This window comes from Corylus avellana, chromosome 8 (assembly GCF_965113065.1).
Source record: "Corylus avellana chromosome 8, dhCorAvel1.hap1.2, whole genome shotgun sequence".
In the NCBI taxonomy this organism is placed as follows: Eukaryota; Viridiplantae; Streptophyta; class Magnoliopsida; order Fagales; family Betulaceae; genus Corylus; species Corylus avellana.
In genome coordinates this window covers 11,803,072-11,819,943 of record NC_142497.1, presented here as the reverse complement: position 1 = coordinate 11,819,943, position 16,872 = coordinate 11,803,072, and the positions used below count along the sequence as shown (strand labels likewise).

At 32.9% G+C, this 16,872-nt stretch overlaps 1 protein-coding gene across 1 annotated transcript; it reads right to left on the bottom strand.

Annotated features, from left to right (window-relative positions):
• Positions 1-13,286: 13,286 nt before the first annotated feature.
• LOC132164565 (Heavy metal transport/detoxification superfamily protein) lies at positions 13,287-15,763 on the bottom strand. The gene is made up of 5 exons (XM_059575097.2): positions 15,569-15,763; positions 15,267-15,462; positions 14,611-14,816; positions 14,184-14,271; positions 13,287-14,060 (listed from the first exon to the last, which is right to left on the bottom strand). Exons 1-5 carry the CDS (start codon positions 15,575-15,577, stop codon positions 13,570-13,572), a joined length of 990 nt encoding a protein of 329 aa, XP_059431080.2. The 5' UTR covers positions 15,578-15,763; the 3' UTR covers positions 13,287-13,569.
• Between the last annotated feature and the right edge of the window lie 1,109 nt (positions 15,764-16,872).

Sequence of the window (16,872 nt, the reverse complement as noted above, 5' to 3'; positions counted from 1 at the left end):
CTTTCAAATTAGCCACCTCTGAAAACTAGTCAGGGGTGGCCGATCCGCCCCCATACTCTAGGGAGTGTTCCAACCACCACCCTTATATATATATTTTTTATTTTTAAAAAATATTTATTAGTTTGTTTGAAAATTTTTAAGTTAAGTTGAAATTTTTTGAATTGAGTTAAGTGGTGTCAAATCAACCCAAAAAAAAAAATGTTGGGAAAAGTTTGGTTCCAAACAAGCTACGTAGGCACCCAAATCTTTTGTACTCATCTAAGAAACTCACTCAACGGGTACCTTCTTATCTAAAAAGATCTTTGCGAAAAAAAATCCCTTCCTTCTCTTTATGTCAGTCAGCGATAAACTCCTCTTTATTTCTCTGTTCAGCACAACCCAACATCTCCATCAATATGAGTTATTAGCTACTCATAAACTCATCTTTTTTATTTTATTTTTTACTCATTTTTCAATACAAATTCCAGCGGTTAACAAGCTATTCTCTTTAAATAATATTTTTTAAATAAAGAGAAATGAAAGAAAGAGACGAGAAAATAATAAAGAAAAAAAATCCTACAAGTTGTTATAGTAGACTTTCATATTTAAAAGTTCACTGTAGCAAATGGTTAAAAAATTTTCATTTTAAAATGTCTGTTGGAGGATGAAAACAACACATAATAACTAAATTTAACTTAAAACACCTATTTGAAGGCCTTGCCGGAGATACTCTAAGCTGGTTAAGAGTTAAGTTAAAATTGGTATCTTTTGTTAATACCCACAACGTTAATTATGGGTAATTACAACCAACTTCGCTGGCAGCATTTCTAATTGTCTTTTCCGCCTTTAGGGATTTCCTTTAGAGCTATTAGGGATAGGTATCGATTCAGTTCGGTAAAGCCATTATCGGTCGGTTAATCGAAATTGTCGGTTAAATCGGTTAATTCACCGATTTCATTTCGATAACGAATTATTTCAAAATTTCGGTTAATTTCCCTAATCGGTTACCCGTGGTTTTTTTTAATTAGGTAAATACTATTTTTAAATGGGCCAAAATTACTTTTTTTGGGGGGCCCAATTTTTTTTTTTGTTGTTGCTAAAATAGCTTATTGAACATAAGATGCAAACAATAAAGAATATAAGATGCAAAAAACTTATCAAATACTTTTAACAAAACATCACTCCGCAAAGTTCGTCCATCAAAGCCTTAATCCATGTTAAATTTGGCAGTTTAATTCTGTTTCGTTATGCATATATCGGTTCCGTTCAACATACCGATTAACCGAACCAAACCGACGTCGATATAAAAAATTCATACCAATTTTCAATTCTCATAAGTCGGTTGATGGTTAATTTCGATCCAGTCGTAATCAGTATGCGGTTAATTTGCCCACCCCTAAGAGCTCTGACTAGATCACTGCAAAGATTGGAATTTTTTTTTTCCTTGGTCTTTGTATTTTAAATTCTGTAATTTTCTGTTTTTGTAACTTTACTGATTGTTTGCACTAGTTCTTACTCGTCTTAAAAAACTGGTACCTTGCTCAATCTTTATATAATAATAATAATTATATAATTTTGACGGTCCTATGAAAAAAAAAAAAAAAAAAAAAAAACAGCTAATTTAGGAAGTGAAGACAATATCTGAGCTCTCACGGATATATTACGAAAACCCAAAAATATATATATAGTAAAAAGGAAATAAATAGCTATCAAGGGTACATACTCAATTGGCGAGGGGCCCCTTCTTTTCCCAGAGGTGGACTTGATCCAAGCCTCCACTAAAACGTGACCAATCCACATTGCACACCAATCATCAAAATATGTCATTTTTCTTTGTCTTTTATTTTTCTCGTCCTTTTGCAAACCCATAAAGCTCCTTTGATTGTAAGTTGAGGACTTGAAACTCATAAGTCATAACCAAAAAGAAGTTGAGGAATATTTCAACCTACCAAAAGAAAGTTGTAGACTTTTAGGTGTCTTAAAACCCCCTCATGCATGAAAACTTTAAGACAATAATTTGAATAAGTTTAGTAAAAGGAAAAGTGATTTCACACCGTCAAAAGAGTTAATGTGGACTCATGCTGATGCAGTCGACTCAATAATGCAAAATCATCCAAAGATGGAAAGAAATTAATTTACGACGATCATAGTTTAAATGAGACAAGGTTAAAATAAATCATAAAAAAAAAAAACTACATAAACTTAATCCCATAATTGTGTCGGCTTGGTATTATCTACAATGGAAGAAATTTTGTAGCCGTGTGTCACGATCAAGCCAGAGGTTCTTTAGCTTGTGTGATGGGAGTTTGAAAAGTCAGCCTGGCTTTGGAAAATGGCCTTCAAACTTCAAAGACAATATCATTGTTTTCATTCGTCATTCATGGCTTGGCTTTTCCCCTAGACAATACCCCTTCAATAAGTTGCTTCTGTGCCCCTCTAACTGCCTCAATAAGTTACCAAAAAAATAAAACTCTTTTGTATCTCAAAATTGAATTTCCTTGTAGAGGAAGGGTCAAGGGAGGGAGGGGAGTATTTAAACATTTATTAAATTTTTGTTTTTTACATGTCCACATAAGGAGAGTCAGAATCAAACCCTAAAATGCTTAGGTCTTTTTAAAGCAATTAATAAATAGGATAAAGTTCACTTAAAGTCTTCAAACTACTACCCTAATAACAATTTACTTCTCTAAACTATCAATTACAATAATTTATCCCTCAAACTATCAAAATAATGACAATGTACTCCTAATGCTAGCAAAATGACGAAATTACCCCTATAAAATTTTCAATAAGACAAAAATACCCTTAAAATTTTGGAAAAAAAAAAAATTAAATTTTTGTATTTTTGTTTTTATTTTAGTAAGGATAATTTTGTGATTTTGTTAAAATTTGGGGTACATTGTGATTGTTTTGGTAGTTTATGGGGTAAATTATCGCAATTGATAATTTTGGGGGTAAATTGTCATTGTGGTAATAGTTTGAGGGGATTAAGTATACTTTACCCTAATAAATACCATAGAAAATGGAGCACATGTAGGGAAGATGAAAACTGTTTTTCTTTCTTTGGCTAAAAAATAAAATAAAAATAAAAAATAGGAAAAATAGCTCTCGGCCTTGATCATAGTTTCCAAGGCATAGTGATGGGGGGTTAAAAAACTAATTCTATCAATTAATGTCGTAGCTAAGAATTTGGGGGTTTTTTTTTTTTTTCTCAATATTTGCTTATCACTTGTCACTACTTAAAAGTAAGTTTATTCTGTTTGATTTACTAATTATGTTTCTCAATTATCAAATAATGATTTTTTTTTTTTTTGTAAGTATTACTAAATGATGAATTGATTGTACACAACAACGCTGTTGCTTAAATAAATTGACAATAAAGATGTTTCCCAATTTATATTGAAATTGTTTTGAGAGCTTTCTATTTTCTATATTTTTTTTTTATTTATATCATCAAAAATAACCCAAAGTCGTCTATTTTAGCTTAAACCTTTATGGAGAAAGACAAAGAGAGTGTGAAGCAAACAAAAAATGCCATCTGGAGAGGGAATGTAATGACTGATCAAGAGCTTCTTGCTGATCCAGAATTATTTTTGTTGGTGATCAACCACAAAAATTGTAAGCTTTTGGTCCTACATTATCAATAACTTAATCTCCCGTCTTTTTTTTTTTTTTTTTTTTTTTTTTTAACTATTTCTTTTATAGGTTGGGGGTGTGATGGAAGTGCCTACAAACAACCCAACTTTTTTTTTTTTTATTGACTAGGAATACAATTTCCTATTTATATCTCTATTTTTGAAAGTTTTAGCATTTTTTTGTTTAAAAAAGCGATAATTAATTTCATGCAACAATTTTTTAATGTGAAAACTCGTTAAGGATAAATTGACCGGAGGCATGAAAAATAAATTATAAATTACATTTATATATGTTTTAAATAATAATGGACAGAATTTTTCTACAAACTGGGTTGGAGGAACTTTCTTGAGCCTAGTCTATAAAATTGACATGTATCTTTTTTTTTAATAACATGTGAGATGCACATGGGTTTTTAATATTATTTATTCCAATTTTGTCCTTGCTATTAAAAAAACATGTGCATCTCACATATTCAAATGACACATGTCAATTTTATAGACTGAGTTGGAGGAAGTTTCTCCAATCTAATTTGGAGGAAGTTTCTCCAATCTAATTTGGAGGAAAACTCTGTCCAATAATAATTACATTTTTTGAAATTGTTTATTTATTTCGTTAGTATTCTTTAATATTTTTTGGGAGAAACTTCACAAAACTCTCTTGGAAAGCACTCCTCGAAGTTCAAAAACTCTAAATTAAGGGTATCGAACTTTCAATTACCTCATTCCATTAGAATTTTCCATTAAAACTAGTCAAAATTTTCAAAATGCCCCTATTTTTTATTACAAAAATAAAATAAAATTTTGTAACGCTTTAGGCATTTATATTTTTTTATTAAAAAAAAATCTTTGCAATATTTTTACAACATCTTTCCATTTTTATTTATTTATTTATTTTTAAAAATGAGTATTTTGAGAATTTTGACCAAATTTAACGGAAAATCCTAACAAATGAGGGTAATTGAAAGAAATTAGAAGTTCGATATTCTTAATTGAGAGTTTTTAAACTTTGAGAGATAGTGTCAAAACGAGTAGAAGTTTAAGAATGTTTTGAAATTTTTCTCATATTTTTTTATTAACTTTTGTTTCACTCCATCTTTTAATTTTGTCCCTCATGAACTAGCTAGATTCATGACTTTGCCACTCCTAGTATGTGACAACCTTCAAGAAACATGACGGAAGAAAAAAGTTGAAAAATAGAAAGAGCATTCATGATTACCTAAATAATAGTCAAAACATTGCTTTCGCAAATAGATTAAAACAAAAGTATCACTATTCTTTCATGTAAATTATTGTCTACTTTTTTCCAATTATTTATGCCTTCTTTTATTTATATGTTTTTCAAAATGGTTTATTTTCACGTTTTAGACATAAAAAACTGTGACTAAAAACGAAGTTTGAGGCTATTTTTACAAGAGAATGTTGGAGAAGAATGAAGATATTTTTGTATTGGTTATTTTGTAAAAATATAGTGAGAGCGAATATTCAAAGAATTGATGTGGTGACCAAATATTGAATGGAGAAATCAGTGAAACAATTTCATAATTTTCTCAATCAATTTAACTACTTTCGTGCTTAAAAAATAAAATTAAGTACATTCCCATGAAGTTTTTCATTTGAAAATTTGAAGGAATTCGTTAATATTCTACGTCAGCATATATCAAATATTTTTAAAATAAATAAAATAAGAGGGTGGTCGGATAACACCTAAATGGGTCAGATGGGATGGCCAAACCACCAAGCTTATATATATATATATATATATATATATATATATATATATATATTATGGAGGACACTTATTGTAATATTAATCGCGTTAATATGGCAATTTTTTTTTATTATGGAGTACACTTTTTATGTTTATAATAAACACTAAAATATGCCACAGGTGGCCTAAATCGGATCCAATGTGGGCGTTAGAGCATTGAGAGATCAAGCACAATTATAAAACACACGAATTCATTATATTTGAGAAAGCTGTTGTAATTATGTCTGTGATGGAAACTAGCCCGACAAGTAAACTGTGTCAGTACATGAACCAAACTCAGTGAACATGTTTAGTGACAACTTTGTCAAGGGATGATTCAGGTTGGAAAAACATGTATTCATTAACTTGCGTGTAAAGAGTTGAAGAAAATATATAATTTAAGGGACACGAGGATCATCATTGTTGAAGAGTTTGTGGGTTTTTCACTTTTTATTTTTTATTTTAAGTCATGAGTTTGAGAATAAAAGTACAATAAATGTTTCAACATTCAAAAGAAATAATTAGTAGACATTTTACTCATGTGTTAATGGTCATTTATAGAATAGTGGTTGACATTATTGAACATGTTGATGGGGAATCTAAGGATGCTCTAAGCAAAATTTGTGAAGATAAGCGGTATTGTCTATACTCTAAATTGTATTGGATTCATTGATGAAACTTACGTACTAGTTACAATTTATCTATCAAAACAAATACCATCTATTGGTTGAAAAGAGTTTTCTAATCAAAATATTATAAATGCTTGTGATATTCATGTATTTCATCTTTATTTGGACCGGATAAGAAGGACTACAAATAATACATGTATTTTTTTGAAAGCTATTCGAAAGGAAAAATTACGATATTCACACCTATCTAGATGTTTATATTTTAATAAGAATAATAATTATGAAATATACATGATAAATATATGTTTTTTCATTATTGGTATATTTTATGCAAGTAAGCATTACTTGGTATTTTGTCATTTTGTTTTTTTTTTTCTAAAAGCAATTTTATTTTTTTATTTTTTAGTTACTAAACATAAGTGACAACAGAAAATACACTTAAAGGTATGAACTTACCAAACAAAATTTTTGGCAAATTTTTACAGACAACCTTATGCCTACACCTACCAAAAATGTCTGGATTTATTGTTGTCAGAAATAGTCGTACGTAATCCTTGGTTCCCTACAGGTGCATTTAGGCAGTTTCATAGGTCGAACTTCCCCCAAAAATAATAATATAAGCTCTAATTTAATTTACGACCATTTGTATTTAATATAGACTGCTGGCATACTAGTACGTTGCCTGTAACTTACCTACCACAACGTACGACAATGTCGACATGCATCTGAAGATTGAACTATATTAACTGCATTATTATCAAATAATAATAATAATAATAATAATATAATTTGGTTGAAAAAGTTGGGTGGTGTAGGGTTGTTTCAATCGATTCCAATGGAACCAAAAATCACCCCGCAAGACTTTATTGCATTTGCTGCTAATGATGGAAAGGAAAAAAGCGACAAGATGGAAGAGTTGGAAATTGGCTGCTTCTCCTTTGATGGCTTTGCTTTCTAAAAAGATAAAATCACCAACATCTTTCTTAAATGCAAGTTGATCTCTATCGACATTATCATTACTTATCTTCAATAATATCTCTATATCATTAACGCTATGAATCTGCGTAGATCATAGAATTGACCAACCGATGTGACTACAAAGAAACCTCCCATCTACTCAAAACGTACATATAGCAAATCCACAAATTCACCTTATTTCTTTCATATTTTCTTTTGATATATATATATATATATATAAATATATATAGAAAAACTCTTCTTATACATTTAATTTAATGAATTATTAAATTTAAGATAATTATTATTAAATTTAAGTTATTAGTGATTTTAAAAATCATATTACTTTTGAAAGAATTTTAATTCTCTTTCTAATATTATAGGTGATCACCTTATTATTTTCTATCCCAAAGCAGACGTGGCATAGTAAAAAAATATAATCATAAATTTTTTAGAAAAATGATAAAAATCATGTAATTGAATGTTAATTAATGCCTTCGTACCAAAATGAAGATACAACCACGCAACCTCGTAAGAGTTTATTACAGTGAATGTCATCCATCTAACTGAGTTACCCCACCTCCATCCAAACAATAAAGGCACTACCGGAGTGTAGCGACAATGTAAAAGAAGAAGCTAAACCAATCTTACATCCATATATAATAGCACCATCAAAATTATTTTTTATATTTGAAAGTTTTTTAAGGAGTAGCTTAATCGGCAAAAGATCATATATTATTAAGCAAAGGTCACTAGTTTGAATTTTCTTCTACCTCTCTCTTTATTTATACGGACATGAAAAAAAAAAAAATAGGTCATCTCGAAATCTCCGATTGGAGTTAAATCAAATTTCGTATAATTTCTCTACTCTCCAAATCTTCTCGTCTCTTTTCCAAATTTATAAAACGACTAATGAATTTGAAACTTCTTTAAAATTTTTTATAAAGCCCAGTTTTACCTACTAATCAGACAGTGTGAAATTTAACATTTACGACTATTTTTATAAACCGCACATTCTTTGTGGCCTACTTTTCATCTTCCTAATATAAGACGGAGGTGTTACATTTTTAGATTCGTAAGTTACTCTTCTTCTCGCAAAATCATGTTTACTTTATGTTTGAATAAATATATATTATCTTGTCTTACAATTTTCTTCCAAGGCCTCCCCAATCCTATAAAAATTTTCAATAGAAATAGGGTACATATATATAACTAACAATTCTATCAAATACTCTTTACAAATTTGCCCAATTTCCGTTGGTAAATTAATTAAAATATTCCACAATTTCCATGGCCAGTTAATGATCATTATCACCAGATAAATCACATAGCTTTGGGTTGATAGTGCAAAAACTCCAAAAATAATGAAGGATCCATTTTCTCAATCGTTTGTGGTACTTGAGAAGAAACCTGACTTGTTCAATATTCCTCTGATCAATTGAGAAGTTTTTATTTTTATGATGATTGTAAATAGTCTTATTGTGAATGGGATCTCCAACGTTATTCCCATTGGAGAGTTGATTTTGATGATATCTAATTTTAGTGGAAGGTGGGGATAAACAGAGTTATGCACAATCACTCTAAAGGATTCTAGAAATGGAAAACTTTACTTATCAAAACTTTTGCAATCATACCCTTCAATTTTAAAAAGCATCAGTTTAGTGTATTTATTTTTCAATCTTTTTCCAATTTCACCATTTCATTAGGATTTTCCATTAAATCATATCAAAATTTTCAAAATACCAACTTAAACAAAAAAAAAAATAATAAATAAAAAAACTTTTTGTTTAAAGATTCAAGCGTAGGTATTTTTGTAAATTCCATTAAATCCTAACTAACACCTAAATTCTTGCAATTTTTATTTTTTCCCTTTCAAAAATGAGGGGTATTTTAGAAATTTTGACCTCCTCCTTTATTATTTAACGAAAAATCCTAACGGATTGTTGGAATTGAAAAAAAGATTGAAAGATGAATACAGTAAACTGACACTTTTTAAAGTTTAAGGGTATAATTGTAAAAGTGATGAAAGATCAAAGGTGATAAGTAGAGTTTTTCCATGAAAATAAGTCCATAACATGCCTTTGTACAAAGTGGCGGAGCAAAATATTTCATATTATAGGTGCTGCTGATTTTTTTTTTTTTTTTTGATATTGGAACCTCTACAAGGTAGGTCAGGATGGAACCAGAAAGTTTTGTGGGAGGGGGCCAAAGCAAAAAAATTTCTGTAGTTTTTTTTTTTTTTTTTGGTTATTAGAATTGTGTCAAATTTTCTAATTAAATGTTTAAATTCTAACAACCAATATTCTCAATATTTAATAATCAAAATATCGAAATTACAAGACCACTTAAATTAAGAATTGTGTTGATAGGGAAGAGGAGAAGAAATTGAAAGGGAAAGGGAGACTATGAGAGAGAAAGAAAGAGAGACTATGGGCAATCACAAGGAAAAAAGAGAGAGAAGATTTTTTATTTTTATTTATAGGGTGTCGCTAGTCTCATTGAAAAATTAAAATTAAAATCTTTGGGGGTGCCACGAAGGCTGCTGTGCCTTCGCCACTGTTTGTACAAAATACAAATTCAAATCCTAAAAATACTTTTAAGTCTTAGTCCAATTACATAAGGACTCCTAATCATTGAGGATTAGGATTTATATATAATTATTAAAAATAAAGACTAATGGACAAGGATTCATAACAAATTTATTAATTATGAAAAGAAAAAAATACACTTTAGAAAAGCTAATAAAACATAACAAAATTCATGAAAAGTGAATCTATTGTCCTACATCACAATCCCACCTCTGATCTAGCTTTTATCATATGAATCATGACCTTCAATGAATTTATATGCATGCATGGGCACATATAAATTATCTACTTCAATAATGTATATATGACTCGTTTTTTCTTCTTGTTCTTTTGGTTGCGGGGGAGAGAGCCATGAACCAACAGAACATGAACATCGTACCACATATTTTGACATATCAAACCCGACAACATCCCTAGTGCAATCAGAAAAACCCATGATCCAGATTATTGCATCCATGGCAAGAATCATGTAGGTCATGTATTTTGCTTTTACATGTGAACCATCATCTCCAACAATTTAAATAGCTTTATGCCTTTCACTCTAGCAATCATTACGAGCAATGTGTGCATGAATTTACGGGTAGGTCCAAAATTGATTATCCGACAATATTCAATAAGTAATTAGATTCTAATACGAAATTAAAATGTTAGGGCTGAAGAATTTGACCTGTTTAATTAATCAGGCCGGTTAAAGTTGACCTATAGTGTCTTACACTCATGACACGATTCGAACTAGATACTTGACATAATGGTTGGTAATTTTTGACATAACCCAATAATTCAACACAAACTCAATACAAAATTAAAGTGTTATGGTCGAGGGATTTGACCCATTTAGTTAGATAAATCATGTTAAGATTGACCTATGTAGTTTTATATCTATATCTTAATACGACGTAAACCTGATATGCGAACACTAGTTATCACCCCTAGACCAATATAATGGAAAACTTAACTATTTTAGCTTTCTGGGAAATTAAGGAAGAAAAAGGGATGGATAAGGTATAGAAAAGAGAGTGTCATATTGTAAACTCTAGAGTGTAAAATATTTGTAGATGCCCACGGAAAAGGACTTTTCCATGAAGAAATGCCCTTTATTTCCTTTAATCCTCTTTTTGGCATGCCCCACTTCTGCTCACATGGGTTTGAGCTCATGCAATGATCATCACGTCTAAAGGAAAAACGTTCAAAAGAAACTCCTTTGGTCACATGGATTTGGAATCTCAAGTTGACTGAATATGCAAAAAGCAGACCCACTTAATCCCAAATTAATTTATTAAATATGTCATTATTCAATGAGGTTGACCACTTATGACGTCGTTGAGTGTCTAGAATGTTCTCGTTTTCTCTGCATTTTTTTTCTCCTAGACACGTGTCTCTTTGCTATTGATCACCAGACAGAAAATTTATGTGATTTGCTAATTGCCAAAATTAATGTGATTATGGGAAAGTGTTGGTAAGTCCGTTTGCGCCACCCTTTGTGGGAGCCGGAAGGTTCATGTTTCTATCACAAAGGCAGACAAAACTAAAGGAAACCGAGAAAGTTGTGATGATATATGTGGCATTATAATGTGCATCACCTACATGCATAACACCCTCATCATCATCATGATTCACACGTTCACAATTGTTTAGGGTCATGATGGACACCTACAATAAATGGCCTAGATAATGTGGCTCTTTTTGTCATACAAACCCTCACTTCTATGACATTTGATTATGGGTCTTAGGTCTATAAAGTAAGCACTAGATTTTCTTTCTTTATTAAACTTTTGTTCTTCAAAAATTCAATATTAACCAAACTCATTCAACCTCATTTATTTTTTAAAGGAGAAAAATAATTTTTTTTTTTTTTGACATGTCCGCACAAGAGGAAGATTCGAACTAGTGACTTCTGTTTCATTAGGCGTGCTTCTAGCCGCTTGAACTACTACTTGGAGACAAAAAAATAATTTCTTAATAGCTTGGGGAATTAGCCCAAGTATTCCAATTTTACAAGTTTGATTTATTATGTTTGGAGAACGAATAAGGCATTTAGAATGAATTAAGTAGTCTCTGCCTCCTCCCTCCTATATGGAATGAATTAGGCATTTCACTTTTTGCTAATACCCATATTATCATGATGTTTTTTTTTTTTGTTTCTTTTCTTTTTTAAAGCTACTACAAAGAGAAAAAGGTGAAGGGAAAAGGTACATTAAAAACAAACACTAAATATGGGTGGACAACGCAATAAACACCCAAAGAAACCAATAATTACAAATAGATCTTAAAATTAGTAAAAATGAACCGCAAAAAAAAAAAAAAAAAAAGAAAGTTAGCATGACCCATTTGAGCTTTGGCTCACATTCCAAGAAAAAGGCCGCCACAAATGGCAATTTGGGACAGTTTTCTCACCGGAAAGACAAAAAAAAAAAAAATAATAATTTCAAATAAGGATTAGGGATCCAATTTTTTTTTTTTTTTTTTTTAAATATCTAATAATTTTGTTGTTCAAATTATTAATAATTGAGATAATAAATATGAAAAAATTAATAGGAGACGGGTATGTGCAACAAACTTTTATTCTTTCGGTCCACTTAATTGAACAAGTAGGTCCAAAAGGGCAAAAAGGGACATATCATTATTGGTGAAGCAGGAGAAAATAGAGAAAAGAGAGAATTATAGCAAATGGAGAAAGAAATAAGTAAGTTGTCGTCTGGCGTAGCGTACGTCGCAGTGGGGCATTCAAACTCCACTATCACTATTGACGTACTTTCCAGGAAACGCAACGTTGGTGGCAAATTGGCAATGAAGGACGACGACAAAAAGAAGCACTAAACGGTGGGTTTTGGGACGACAGAAAAGAGAATCATATATGTAGCTGTGCCTCTGCCTGTGCCTGTCAGCACACCTCTACGGTCACCAAGGACACCCATTACGACGCCAACCAGTAGGAGTGTAGGACACCAAAAATAAAAAATAAAAAAAGCAGAGAAAGAAGAAAAGTAGGACTTGTTTCGCAGGTTCATGGCTCGGTCGTGCCATGGTTTGGTCCCACTCTAATATATATATATGTATATATATATACGCCTTGCCCCTTGGGGTGGGTAGCTTGTCATTGTATAACGCTGGGGCCCCCACGGCTGCTTTAGGCAACACCACGTGGCATTAAGTATGGTAGCTACACTTTAAATACACTGAAGAAAAAAATGAGCCGATTTTGTGACGGATCATATACATGAAAGAATGTTTGCTATATATTTATTAATTAACAAGTTTACCATTATCATAATTGGGTATTAAATGCTTTGGAAATGCTTTAAAGGTGCAAGTTCAAAAGTATATTATAAATTTAAAGTTGGTATATTTAAAAATATATATATTAGATATGTCAATTTTAAGTTATGACCCAATTCAATTTTGAGGTACAGCTCATTATTATTTGATGACTCTTACCAAATTCAGGAGGGACATGGCATGTCACGTTGGTACGACGGTGGGTGTTGCAAGATTAATTAAAAGAAATTCAGTTTATAAATAATATATTCTTCAGAATATTCCAGATCATGCATACAACAAATTGCATCTACTTATTATTATAATGTTATTAGTTAGGTGGCATATTGATGGAATCCTAACCTTTGTTTCTTTCATTTTAACTGCTGCCAGCCTATGATGATTTAGATAAGTGTCACAAAAAGTAGACCGGCCACTTGACTGCTAAATATCACAAATTTCTCATCTACATGGCATAGGCAAACGACAAAGCTGATTTGTAAACAAAATATCACTTGTATTGAACAGAATCAATATAACGACTGATGAACAACATAAAGTAAAACATGATAATATCCTGAATATTCAAGAACTGTCCAACGAGGCTATTGGGACTAAACAAAAAAACAATCAACTCCTCCTCAGTCCGACAACCGGGGCAGACCAATTTGGGTCAAGCCTTGAAACCCACCCACCCAGTCTTTCCATCACCTACTACTTTGTCTGTCTGCTCTCTTTATTTACATTTCTATTTCATATATTGGTCTCCCCCCCTTCCCTCACATGATAGAGCAGGCATTGGGGTTTTCGTCGCTGAACATTTGCGGGGGGTGCAAGTGATCCCCCACAAACCCTCCATGCCCATATCCATGGGCATGCATGGGATCCCCCACAAACCCTCCATGCCCATACCCATGCCCATACCCATGCCCATTCTCATACGGGTATGGGTACCCATTTCCATACCCAATGTTCCCGTACCCGGATGGTGCCATAATCATTTTATTCCCTTGATCACCTTTGGCATTACCACCACCACCACCAGCAGCTTCTTCCTGCCCGGCATCTCCTCCACCGCCCTTCTTCTTTCCGCCGCCGCCGCCTCCGTCATCCTTCTTCTCACCCTCTCCTGCTTTCTCCTTCTTTGGTGGCACGACATCCACTTGCCTCCTAAGCTTGTCCTGAAGGCTTTGAGCTAAGGCCTTGGCATCCATGGTACCCTTCACGGTCACCAGCTCTTTCTGTTTATCAACCTCCATGCTCTCCACACCTACAATCAACCGAATCGTTTTCTTGTCAATAATTTCACTTCCATTAATTTAATATCAGTTTTCGGCGTTAATGGCGGCACCGTGACTGCAACGGAACGGGGTTAATGGAACGATAACCTCACCTTTGGTCTTCGTAACAGTCCTGTGAATCTTGTCCATGCACCCCTGGCAGTGTAGCACCACCCTCAAAACCGCCGTCGTCACCGGAGGCTGCCCCCATTAAATTATATTAAATTAAATTAAATCAAATTAAAAACAAAGAGCCTGCCCCCATTATCAAATTAAAATCAAATTAAGTTGAATCGCAAAAAAAAAAAAAAAAAAAAAAAGAGGGCGTCCCCACGTGCTCACAAGGAAACAAACGTAAGGCGCTGATACTCCAATCAGTTTGAAAGACAGCGTGAAAATGCTAAATTGCGCAGCGTGTTAATTGTTAAAATACAACACCACCAGAAGCACCGGAGCAGGCGGAGTGTCAAGTGGTTAATAATATTAAAAAGAAAGGAATGAAAGGAAGGGGCGCACGGTAAGCGGGGACCAGTGGATTACCTCTTTGGGTTTTTTTTCGTCAGCTTTCTTCTCAGGTTTTTGGTCGGATTTGTCGTCCGCCTTGTTGTCCTTCTTGGGCTGCGGGGAGATCAGCTCCACCTTCTTCTTGGACTTCTCGGCCAGCTTGTCCCGGAGACTTGTCGGATCCACGTTCCCGACCACCGTCAGTTTGCTGGATTCCGGGTCCGCCTTCACCGTCTCCACGCCTGAACAAGCAATCAGACCAACAACGTTACTTCCCAGGAATCCTAACCAAATTCATTCGAATCTGTTTGGGCGATTGGAATGGGAATCTAAGGGTAGTTTCGGAAATCACTCGAAATTAATGGGAAGTTGGAAACAGAGGACTGGCATGTGAAGCACACGGAAAAGGAAGGGAAACAAAATCCAAATAACAGGGAGGAAATCCGAAATCTCACTAAATATCTGTTGGAAAAAACCCAAAGAGAAAGGCAGATAAAGAGCAGAGAAGAAAGAAACAAACACTTGCAAGTCATTTGATAATTCTTCTAACACATTCAAGTAAACAACCAAGGAAGATAAGGGCCCAATGTTAAATCTTCTTCCCAATGTCAAGAACAACAAAATCAGAAAAATAAGAAAACAGAGAGATTAAGAAAAAGCACACGATTTGCTCAAATCGGAGAGAGATAGACCTTCAAAACTGCGAACGCATCGTATAATCTTGCCAGCGCAGCCGTCGCAATGCATGTGGATCTTCAACACCACCGGAACCGGACCCGCCTCCTTCTTCTTCTTCTCTCCCTCGCCATTTTCCTTCTTCTGGTTCTCGTTCTCGTTCTTCGTCTCCTTCTCGTTCGTATTCTGGGCGCTGTTGCTCTTGTTCTTCTTCTGCAACGAAAAAAAAAAAACCAACACCCTCATTAACATATACAAAATGGGAGATCTACACAAAGAAATAACTCTGAAGAGCTAGTTTTGTGGCGAGTCGGCTCACCTTCCCCATTGTTTGATTTGCTTTTTCTTTTTTGCGAGTGATTTGCTTCTTCTTTTTTTGTGTGTGAGAGAATTTGCTTGGTTCCGTCACCGAATGGGAAGAAAAACACGCCGATCGAGCTCCGTATTTATAGGGGGGGAGCGAGAGAGTTCTCTGTACAGGAGTAGTGCTGTGAAGGCGGAGCTAACGTGGCCATATTATGATGATCATCATGATGTTGTATGCATGTTGGAATGGTATGTATGTTAAAACGCGTGAGTCACAGTGCCGTTTAACGTGTGGGGGTGCCATCTGACACGTGTTACGGCGTTTTAGTGGGAGCAGAGAAATTTCCAGGTAATGTGATGGCAGGTGGTGAGTGGGCTGTACGGCCTTGATTAAGGGCTTGGGAAGCCTTGGCTCTTTCGGAACTTACAGCTCTGTGGACCCTCTATGTTTTCCTTGATATTTTTATTTTTCTTTTTGTTTATCATTGATTGTTGATTTTTATCAGAGAAAACTTTACAAAGTTTTTCTAGACTTCTCCTCATTTTGTAATAATTTTTTAAAATTTAAAAAATTTCTCAATTAGAGTAACAAAATTTTAATTTCTATCAATTATTCATTTTCATTACGATTTTTTCATTAAATTTTGTTAAAATTCTTACAATACTTTTTTTTTTTTTTTTTTTATTGTTTTAGTAAAAAAAAAATTAAAAAATATATTTCAAAATAAATTTTTGAACTTTCGAGAAATAATTTGAAAAGACGTGATTTTTGTGAAGTTTTTCAATTTTATTAAAAAGATTTGAAATATGTTCGAGAAAAAATATATACTCTGAAATTAACTGATCAACGGTAGGAAAAAACCAGTAATTTGCGGAGAAAATTAATAGATTTGTAAGTGATTGAAACCCTATACGTCTCCATCTTATTTTTCGGAAATTCGGAATTCAACAACCTAAGATTTTTTATTTTTTATTTTTCTTGATAAAATGTATGGCATAGATTTGTTAAGATCCTATCTCCCTTCTATTGGAGCGAGAAAAAAGCCTCTTTTAAGAATGTTGTTCTGTTCTTTAGTAATGCCTTCCGTACAATTTATTATTATTTTTCTTTTGGACAAGATAATTGATCTTGAACTTTCTTAGGGACACTGATTTTTGTGGCAAATGATGGACTAGACGGCGGGGAGCGTGCAAAACAAGGAGAAGTTGCCCACCCACGAGAAAAATTGAATGAAAAAAAGTTGATTGAACTTTACATGGCAATTAAACTATCATTCAATTAATAATGTATTTTTTATTTTAATATTCTTAAAAAAA

Bases quoted from the DNA above. Each gene is read 5' to 3' on its own strand.
- LOC132164565 (XM_059575097.2), bottom strand. The intron at 14,817-15,266 runs GTCTATCTCTCT...TTGCTTGTTCAG, and splicing joins ATGCGTTCGCAGTTTTGAAG to GCGTGGAGACGGTGAAGGCG. The intron at 14,272-14,610 runs GTAATCCACTGG...TAATGGGGGCAG, and splicing joins ACGAAAAAAAACCCAAAGAG to CCTCCGGTGACGACGGCGGT.